This window comes from Chiroxiphia lanceolata, chromosome 16 (assembly GCF_009829145.1).
Source record: "Chiroxiphia lanceolata isolate bChiLan1 chromosome 16, bChiLan1.pri, whole genome shotgun sequence".
NCBI classification, from domain to species: Eukaryota; Metazoa; Chordata; class Aves; order Passeriformes; family Pipridae; genus Chiroxiphia; species Chiroxiphia lanceolata.
Window position 1 is genome coordinate 10895790 of NC_045652.1, and position 10233 is coordinate 10906022.

Below are 10233 nucleotides of genomic sequence, written 5' to 3' on the forward strand. Positions count from 1 at the left end.
TTTCTGCCATATAACAGATTTACAATCAATAGGGTTACTTCCAAGCAAATAAGATCCAAGGTAGGCTCCAGGGGGCTATGAAAAATGATGGCTGGCCTAGCACCAGCTGGCCAATAGGGAGGTTATTCTCCAAATTTCATGCTCATGGAACAGGCAATAAAATAGGAAGGGGAATCCCTGTAGAGCAGGAAACAGTATAGAAAACCTCCAATAAAGGACATCAGAGTTGCAAGACTTTGTCAATTCATATGCTGCATTTGACTTCTAAAGAAGTGAGACAAACAAGATTACCCATAATTATGGTATTTTCCCAGAGCTCCATGTTGTACCCCTCAGCTTCCTGGGATCGAGGGAAAGGAGTAAAATTCCCTTTGCATCTGTCAGACAAAGGAGCAGGGGCCTGTGTGCTCAGACCCAGCCCACCTCCTCCCCCCCTGGTGCCCCCTCAGCCTGACATCCTGCCCACAACACACCACAACAAACTGCCTTCACTACTTCATCTGTGCCTTTTTGGCTGGTTCATTCAAGTCTTGGCTGATCCTCCCTAAAGTCAGAGGAGAACTGGAGATGGGATGGACCATATGTTCTGTTCTCAGCTTGTCTGATACAGGAAAGTAAAGGGCACATGAAGGAGACACACAAGCACTGTCAGAAGGTTCTCTGGTGCAGCAGCAGCCCAGTATTTTATTTGCTGTCATCTCCTACATAGCTGTAGGCAAAACCCACACCCTGATAGCCTCAGTGTTATGTTGATTGATGTACAAGTATCCACTTACCATCCAATGGCTCCCTCAGCAACTCCAATACTGCTCAGACAATTCAGATCAGCAGCACTGCAGGCTACCCAAAAGAAAACACAGCAATGCTGAGCTCCCTGTACACTCCATAAACCAACATTCCTTCAACAGGGGTGCCAGAACCTGGCCCCCATCTCACACAGCTAATTTCCAGTGAGACTTTCCAATCAGAGCTAAGATATGGAGTCGGTGGAGGGGGGAGCATCTGGGAGCACCAGCACTACACAAGTGGCAGATTATCAACACAGCCAGTTGGTCTCACTGACAGAGGAAATGAGTTATCAGTAACTCATCAGGTATGACACCAGAAAACTGGCACAAGCTCACAATTTTTAAGCTTGCAAGAAAAATGGATAATTAATATATGTTTTGCCATTGATGTTTACAAATGTCTGACAAATCCAGACATGCCACTTGTCTTTTCTGGTCTTATTCCACTTTCTTTCCTGACCATCACCTGCATTGTCCCTCTCATTAACCTAAGGAGCCTTCGACACCAGCCTTTGATGCACTATTTCTACTTGAATTAAATTATTGAACAGTATTTCCCATGCTGCATGACTCAAAGTAACAAGTCACACATTCTTGTTTTGAACAAGGGACTACTGAAATATTTAGGAGACAAGCTCAGAGATAAAAGGTAGAGGGCTGGCTAAAGCTCTGACTTTTCAAGATCCTGACCTGCCTCAAAAAGTGCCAAGTTCTCTCTGAGATCAGCCGAGGTTTTTTAAATTGGGATTATAACATAACTGCCAGACCATAACACAATTGAGCTAAATGCTGTAACCAGAAAACAAAACAAAACCACACAGGAAAAAACTTGCCTTCCTATGTATTAAATCCTTACTGAAACTTTTTCACTTTACATTCAAATTTCAAATAGCAGCACTAGATATGTAAAAAATGACTCATCTAGATTTTTCCTATCATGTAAGAACTGCAGGTCCTACTTAAGCATTCTATTAACTTCTTCCCTACACCTCTCTGACTGTCTCTCCTTAACTACAATCAGGCACTTGTAGAAACACAAATATTTCAAAAACAAACATGTGCTATATATTATCATTGTATTTCGTTTATCTCATGACTCAAAATGAAAGTTACAACTGAAGAATTTCAAATAACATTGCTGACTATTGTAGTTTAGGTATCTCTGACAGTGTTAACGTTTACTTTATATTAAAGGAACACAATCAAATGCACCTTAGTCATAGGCTTAACTGAAAGGTAATGAAGACCTTTCTGAACAGTAGCAGCTGAAAGTACACTAAAAGGTTAAGTACAACAAGAGGGCAGTCAGTTAACTAATGGTATGCAGCACTCACACAGTTTTTTTTATACACAGTATATTTACTCAGAGAGAAGGGTAGTAGTTTGCCCCATTTGAATATCAAATACACACTTCTTTTTCAGTACACATTGCATAAAAGGCACTTCCAAGGAATTAATAAATAACACCTCCTCTGCCCCAGCACAGATTTATACACAAAAGAAAGCTCAGTGAGATAAAATTAATACTACGAAGCATGCTCTTAAACTTAAATACTTTTAGAAGCCCAAAAAGATATTAAATGATTATAAAAGTGAGTTACTGTGTGATTCATTTCAAAAGGAAGTCTCTTCACTACAAACTCCTTTTACATAAACAGCAGACAGTTGACTGGGTGGCTTTTCCATACGCCGCTATTTGGAGTCTAGGTAGGATCCCCATTCCTGAACTAAAGCATGCCTTTTGGAAATAAAAGTATGTGCTCTGTCCTGGGTTAAGCTTTCAGAGAGACGTCTTCCATATATCCTGAGGAAAAACTGCACAGATGCAGCTGATATTTTAAAGGAGGAATCAACTGTGAAGAACAGTTCTTCGAACACGGATCTTCAGACGCGGCTCGATGTGAATCCTTGTGTGGAACTCAATTTCAAGTAAACACCTCATCATCTTTTGTTGTCATGACAACAAGTGATATCTCCCTCTCTCTCTCTTGTGATGGCACTGATAACTCACAACCATATTGCCCAATTATGTCCACCTTAAAATGGGAAAGCACATGGGAAGACACAACTGCAAGACAGTGTAATTGCCTTTGACCAAGTCCCTCTGAGCATCTTGTTCCCTTCACACCAGTGTCTTCCCTGGCCTCTGTGGAGAAGCTCCTGACTTGTAGGGTCTGATCCAGACTGTGGTCCAGTGTCATTCTGGGTGACCTTGCTCAGATTTCAGCTGCAGCTGAGGACACAAGTCTCACGCTGTCCTGTGTCACATCTGTCAGCCCCAGTGGACATGTCATATATTTTAGGGAGCCTTAAGTGGCAGTAGGGGACCAGGTGTGCACCACTGACTGAAGCCCCCAGTGTCACTGCCACAGCCCAACACACCCCAAACCTATAAACCAATGCTGCTGTGTGGCAATAACTGTATTTCATATATCTGTAATCTAATCCCACTTCTGTTCAAACCATGTCACCAGTGACCAAAAACCTAGCTACAGCTGTGAAAAGTCTTTCCTAAATGACTTTTTTTTCCCCCTCAAGCACACTCATAAAGTTTTCTGACTGACAGACATGGATTATCCACAGAAAATGTGCAGGATGTGCAGTTCATGCACAGGTAACTAATCTCTCTTTGCACTGGAACTGACCCAGAGGAAATGTTCTCAATCCAGGAAGGTTTCTAACACCCACCTGCCACTCCTGGAGACTGACATGATGATTTATAGCTACCAATAAAGGCCAAAGGCAAAGCCCTTCACTTTGCTGGAAGCACAGGACTGACTGATGCCATTACTGAAAGCAGGAGAAATTTGGGAGGTCTTAATGTCCTTTCCAGTCTTATCTTTGCCACAACGGACAATCTGTATGATCATTCAGCTTTGTCATCAGAGATTATTCACACAATCCCAACTATTTTTCCACTGTCTTCCCCACAGGATGTGCTGCCTTTTCCTCTACAGTATCTCTAAGAAATATCTTTAACATCCACTCCTCCCACTAATGTGTTTACCCACTCCATAGTTATCCACCACTTTGATTATTATTACTATATCCTCTGTGGCCTCTCTTCATCTCAGCTCATTCATAATTTCAAATCTAGACAAAATTCTCCTGCCAAAAATCCACCTACTCTATGAGAGTCACACTGCATCGCTGACCTTCTGCAGACCCTTTACTGGCATCCTTTTACCTCCTGCAATTTGTTAACACTTCTTGTCTTTCCCCCTCCCCAGTGTCTCCAGTATCTCAACCCATCACCACCTCTTCCCTACTTTCTTACCCTCGCCTCACAGTAAAGTAAGAGAGTTCACGTTCCAAAACACAGACCCAGTTTTTGATACCTCTCACGCCCTGCCTGGGGCTGACTGCAGCAATCACAGAGCTCCCACCCGAGCTGATTTTCATCCAGCTCTTCCAAGTACTGATATCAGAGGAGAGGCAGGAGCAGAGGCTGCCCAAGGCTGCTCAGAAACACAGTCACACAGCAAGGGCAGCTGGTGCTCCCATCACTGTGCCTCCTCAGTGCCTCAGGTAGCTCAGGTACGTTCCCTCACGCTTTACCCTCATTTCTGACCACTGAGCAGATACCACCCAACTGCTTTGCAAGCCTTGAAAGACACTGAAGTATCTGTGTTATTAGTCTTCATGAAACTGCTTAGTTAATGCATTTTTTTTAATATAGTTTTTCCTCCACAGGATTTTCCTTCCAATCCATAACCTCTCCCCAGCCTACCTGAAAGGAATGAGTTATACTTAGCGTGATCACCTGTACTTATAAGAGTGAATTTTATTGGCTTGGACAGGTTCTGATGGAAATTACTGACTGGAAAAATTTCCTTTTGGGACAAAATGTAAACACTGAGAGAGAACACTGTTGCAGAAGAAAAGCCTAATGCTGAAATTTTGGTGCCTTTGGTTCTGAAACTCTTTATGATAAATAAATACCGCGTATTTTACCAACAGTGAGTGACCTTGTGGTTTACTACACGCTTTCTTTTCGATGCCAGTTCACAGCAAACCTGTCACTCAAGCGCAGAGCTGCAGTACTGGCTGACGCCGCCAGGAGGAGCTACGTGGGGCAGCGCAACTTAATTACTGACAGATGGTTCGTTCCAGGCTTTCCCAAAATTCTCTTTCCAGTGGTACCTTAAGACACGCAGCATCAGCCTGCATCCATAAAAACACTGCCAATCCACCGCAATCCAAGACAATAATTTTATTAGAGCAAGACAGTATTTCCTGTATGTACTGAGGGCAACAGAGGGGACTTGGATAGAGTTCAGGTCCAGAAGGCACCAGCAAAGCCTGGCTCAGCCAGCACAGCCACTGCTCTGAAATACACTGCGTGCAAAATGGCTTCAGCAAAGCACTCAGCAATGCCTAAACATATCTTGCAGGTTCCTGCTGCCTCCCCTTGCTTTGTGCCATTTTCTTCATTAGTTCTATTCTTTATTCTAATTTTTTTTCCTTCTGAACAACAGTCGAGCTTAGCCTGGCAAGACAACTCCACCTTTGATCATATAATCATGGCACTAAACAGCCTGACACCAATTAAAGTTTTGCAGTCTCAGTATGGCTGAAAATACAAAGCCTTGCCTGTAACTTCTTAGTAATTAACTTCTTCTACATAAGGTAAGAACCAGAGACAAAATATGGCTTCCTTGTTTTTTCTGCTATGCCTTCTTTAGTCCTCAAGTAAACAGGACCTAATAACAGCTATTAAAATAATGCCACAGTTTCTTAGCTAACATCTATTCCCCCACTCTAAAAGAGCCAACTAATGCCCCAAAGGGAAGGGCTTTCCTCACCCCATCCACCAACATGAAATTCTATACAGTCACAGGGAAACATAAAACAAATAATATAAAGGAAACGTGACAGTTTTTAAAATCTCAAGTATCTAAACCGTTTTCAATTTTTTTCTGTGCTCAAGGGCATGTTACAGATTTTTACAAAGTAGCTGTTAATGTGATCAGAGTAGATGTCATCTTGAAGTCTGTAGGTCACAACATATGAAAACCAACTTGCAAACTTCAGTATATAGAAATATAGGCTGATTCCAAGCAATTACTGGCATCTTAAGACAAGCAGGTCCTGACAGTATTAAGTGAACTGAAAAATATCTATTAAAGTTCTCCTACAACTATTTTCAGAGTTTTCATGGGTTTTTTTAATATTGTACTTGATACAAATAAGCTGCAAATTTTAGAAAGGCATCAGGCATTTCTTTCTAACCTGGGCACTCTTCCAGCTGAAAGAGATGATCCTGAAATCAAACATCAAACCTCAATCTCCAGCACTTTATTCCTAAGTATTTGTTCGCATTCTCACTCTACAGCCCTCTCAGGCCACGTCCATACTGTGAAATAAAAGGGGCCCAGCCATGGACCTGAGCACCAGCCCAAGACAGTCCACATCCCCCAACCATCAGCTCGTTCCCTGGCTCTGTTCTCAGCTGCTCCTGCCAACTCCTGCCAAAACAAACCTGCTCCTAGACCTGTTAGACCTAAGAATTATGTTTGGGACCAGTCAGTGTCATGGGGTCAGGGGTTAGTCCCTGACCCATTCTAATTTAGCAGCACAGGTGTGGGCTGAAGGCAATGGACCCAACTCTGATGTCATCAGAAGTGAGGTGAAAAGCATTTATGGTCTGGTCTGATCTTGCATATCATAATAAATCTTGCTTTTATGAGTTGATTTTGTGAGATGGAGCTAAGAATAAGCAAAATGAAATACACTTTTTTTTAAATTCACCTCTGAGGTAGCTCCAGTATATTGCTGTGGATCAAGCTCTTCATATTTTCCACGAGTTCCTTTTTTAACCACTCGAAAAATATCCTGCACTTCATCTCCAAAGTGCCCACATGATTTTTTGACAGATAAACTGTTATTCTACTGCTCTCTTCAGTGGAATGTGTTGTCTGTTTTAATGAGTTTGGAAAAAAAGCCCAAAATACCACACTTGGGTGGAAAAATGCATGACTTTGTTTAGAAAATCATGCTTAAACCCAAAGATTTTCATTCCTCTCCCTGCACAGGACCAAAACTAAAGGAGCTAATAGCAGATTTGCCATATTGGTATTGCTCAATTACATATAAAAATCTAATGAACAATTGCTAAATTAACAATTCCATTATGATTCTTCAAACTAGCTGCACATGACAAGTGTATAAAAACAGGATAAAACTCACTGAAAGAATTTCTCTATCTTTACAAGCCTTCCTTCAACTGGTATTATGCAACCAACCAAGTCAAAATATTATTCTGCAGCAGAAAATCCTCCACAGTGCAGTTCATCCCAAGAAAGCCCATTCAGAGATGGTTGGACAAGGAAGTCAAACTATTGCAGGAACAAGAATTACAGTTCTGGAACCCCCCAGGAGCAGCCTAAAGCCTTCAGGCTCAGCAGGCTTAGCCCCCAGGCTGCTCTAGAGAGGCAGTGCCAGGATTGTTTCCTCCCACAGTAACTATGATATTCACTGCATTTGATGCCTTGAGACTGGTTGTTTCTAAATCATCTCCTTCCATTTTGGGACAAGTGATACCCATCAGCTTCTGTGTTTGCATCCTGATTGATGTCCTACAGTGTTCTGGTATCTGCTGTTCTTTGGGAAATAATAGGAGATCAAATGAAAAAAATATAGAATTTCTCAATGGTAGGAACTGCCTTCCTGCTTCAGTTCTGTGTACTGTGTTTAGATCAATGAAGCCAAACTCCCCCAGTACAATTCCTCTAGCTATGGAGCATATTTCAAAATACTACAGCATATTTTAACTCCTTTTTTGTTTTCAAAAATGGTGCTTATCCTTCTTTTCAGGAAGTCCAAAACTGCACTCATTATGATGGATAATAACTCATAACACAATAAAGTAAATTCAACAGTTTTGACTCTCTTGAAATGGGTCTTGGCTGTCAGAATTTTAGAATATGCAGAATTAAGAGATTGCTTCTTTTTAATAATAAGCATTAGAATTAAAAAACATCTTGTACTTCCTCCCCCTCTCTGATGTCACAAGCATTCTCACTGGGCTGCCACCACAATGGGTTCTTTTAAAACTACATGAATTTGGTATATACTCACCTATACAGAAATGTGTCTGAAAAGCAGACAGTGAGATGTTTAAAATGCTTTACATCACTGGTAATATACCAGCTTTATGTATTAGTCACTGTTTATTATTGTTCTTACTCTGTCCTTATAAAATTCTGCCTCTTGAAGGAAGAAACTACATAAAACTTATCTCTTAAGCCTACAAACTTTAGATGTTTCCTTCAAAAAAAAGCAAATAATCCTCTTCTTAAACTAAGTATATGAATAAATTCTCTGGCAGGCTGAGGACTTGTATAGCCAACAACTTGTCCTGTGCTCCCATTTATTTCTGGATGAATCTCATCCCCAGGGAAAAGCTGTGCTCACAGAACATGCTCTTCCTACAAAGACTCCCATAGGCTTTAGTAAGAATTTGTCTGGGAATGTTCTAAAATGTTTCCCTCTCTACGGTGCTTAAGAAGACAGTCACAGTAAGTGAGGTCTCTCTGAATGCATCCCTTGTCAGAGAATCCTGGGATAAGTACTGCAGGTGGGAGAGAGCAGTGGAATTAAATAGCAAACTGTTTTAATGGTTTTCAAAACTGGCTGGTTCCCTGATTTTGCTCAGTTTTAGAGGAAGGGAAAATCACATCACCTGACACTGGAAGAAACAGGGCACAACATGTTTCGCAACCACAGGAAGGTTCTTCCCATAGATGAAAGTTCAGGATACCACATATCACAACACAAAGTATGATCATAACAATTTGGGTCATTTTTAACAAGTGCAGTTTGATGAGGAATTATAATATTGCACAGAAAATTCTAAACAATAGCCAATATTACATTAGACATCAGCAAATGAAGGGTTGAGTTTCTTTTCTTCTAACAGTCTACTTTTTCACAGTTTCACGATAATTTAAAATTCGAAAGAAAAAATGTACCAAAATATTGGAAACTCTTTAAACAATCTTTTTCAATTTAAAAATGGAAAATAGTAAGCCACCTGAAAATCACTGACCTTTTCTAATTTTTCAAAGTGTTCTCTGAGGAACTTCATGGGTCGGTCTGGCTTTGCTATGCAAAGGTTTACAATGCACTCTTTTAAAATCTGTTGGATGTTGTGTTTCTGAACATAGAGTTCACATCCCTTCAGGCTCTCATCTTCTTCCACATTGCAGGAAGCAGCAGCAGCCATCTTCAGGCTTGTAAACAGAAAACAGACCTAGGTAAGAAAATGGTGCAAGAAAGAGATAAGAGACAGTTCCCAAATTCTTTGTCAGAGAGATCTGAAGGAGCAAAGACATTTTTAACATTGCCTGTTGCCTATTCAAGAGCTATTGAATCTGAACGTTTTAATATTCTAGGGTTGTATGTGGAAACGCTGAACTGTGTCATCTTTGTAAGATCAACATCCCAGTAGGTACAAAAACAGGATTTTAACTCCTAGACAGCAATCAATCTCCGAGGGAAAAAAAATCCAGTGCAATTAACCCTACGAGGCCAGGAGTTTCAAAGACAGCTGTTAAATGATGGCGTAAAGCCTTGTTTTTCTATCCCCATGGGAACTGTCAGCACAAGTCCAGCTTTCCCATACAGAGCGATTTTCGGTCAATTTCAGCATCTCCCCCTTTCCCAGCGAGCGACTCTTCCCGGCCCCGGGGGAGCTGGGGAGGAGCGGGCAGAGCCCCCCCAGAAGGGAATTGAGCCCCCCAAAGGGAAGTGAACCCCCCAAGGGGAAGTTTGGTGACTGGGGGGAGAACAACCCCAAAATCATCTTTATTTCCACCAGCGCGGATATGACCGCTCTGTTACGAGCCCAAAACCTCGAGGGCGGCTTTACCGCGGCCCCAGCCGCCCCTGCCCGGGCCGGTGGGTCCCGGGGGGCGGCCGGGGCTGTGCGGGGCTGTGCGGGGCTGTGCGGGGCTGTGCGGGGCAGGCCGCGGGAAGCGCCCCGGGCCCGGCCGGGCGGTCCCTGCGGCAGCGCATCCCCCGCGCCCGGCGGGGCGGACCGGCCGCCCCTGCCCCTGCCCCGCCGCCGGGCCCCGGGAGCGCAGGGGCCGGTAAATACCTGGTGTCCGGAGCCGGCGGAGCGGCGGCGCCTCCTCTGTCCTTCCCGGCGCTGGAGGCGGAGGAAGGGGCTCCCCCGCCGGTATCCGCACTGCAGCCGCCGCCTCCCCCGTTCCTGCCCGCCCGCCCGGGGCCGCGGGGCGCCGCGGGGACCCTCCTCCCGCTCCCGCACAAAGGCTCCGGCCCCGCCGCCGCCGCTCGCCCGCAGGAAGTGCCGCCGCCGTCACTCACGGGCGGGCGCGGCTTCGCCACCGCCTCCGCCGAGAGGCGGCACGGACCGCACCGACCCGCTCCGCACCGACCCGTTCTGCACCGACCCGTTCTGCACCGACCCGACCCGCTCTGC

General features: G+C 43.8%; 1 protein-coding gene across 2 annotated transcripts in view; it reads right to left on the reverse strand.

Moving 5' to 3' along the window:
• PRKAR1B (protein kinase cAMP-dependent type I regulatory subunit beta) overlaps nt 1-10087 on the reverse strand; it is a 93824-nt gene extending 83737 nt beyond the window's left edge. Inside the window, exons 1-2 of one of the 2 annotated variants that reach the window (XM_032704123.1) lie at nt 9889-10087; nt 8839-9042 (exon numbers count right to left, since the gene is read on the reverse strand). In XM_032704123.1, coding sequence (XP_032560014.1) covers nt 8839-9015 — 177 coding nt within the window. In that variant the 5' untranslated portion in view covers nt 9016-9042; nt 9889-10087. The remainder of the gene's footprint in view (nt 1-8838; nt 9043-9888) is intronic. The other variant, XM_032704125.1, reaches the window with a different exon arrangement.
• Nucleotides 10088-10233: the final 146 nt, after the last annotated feature.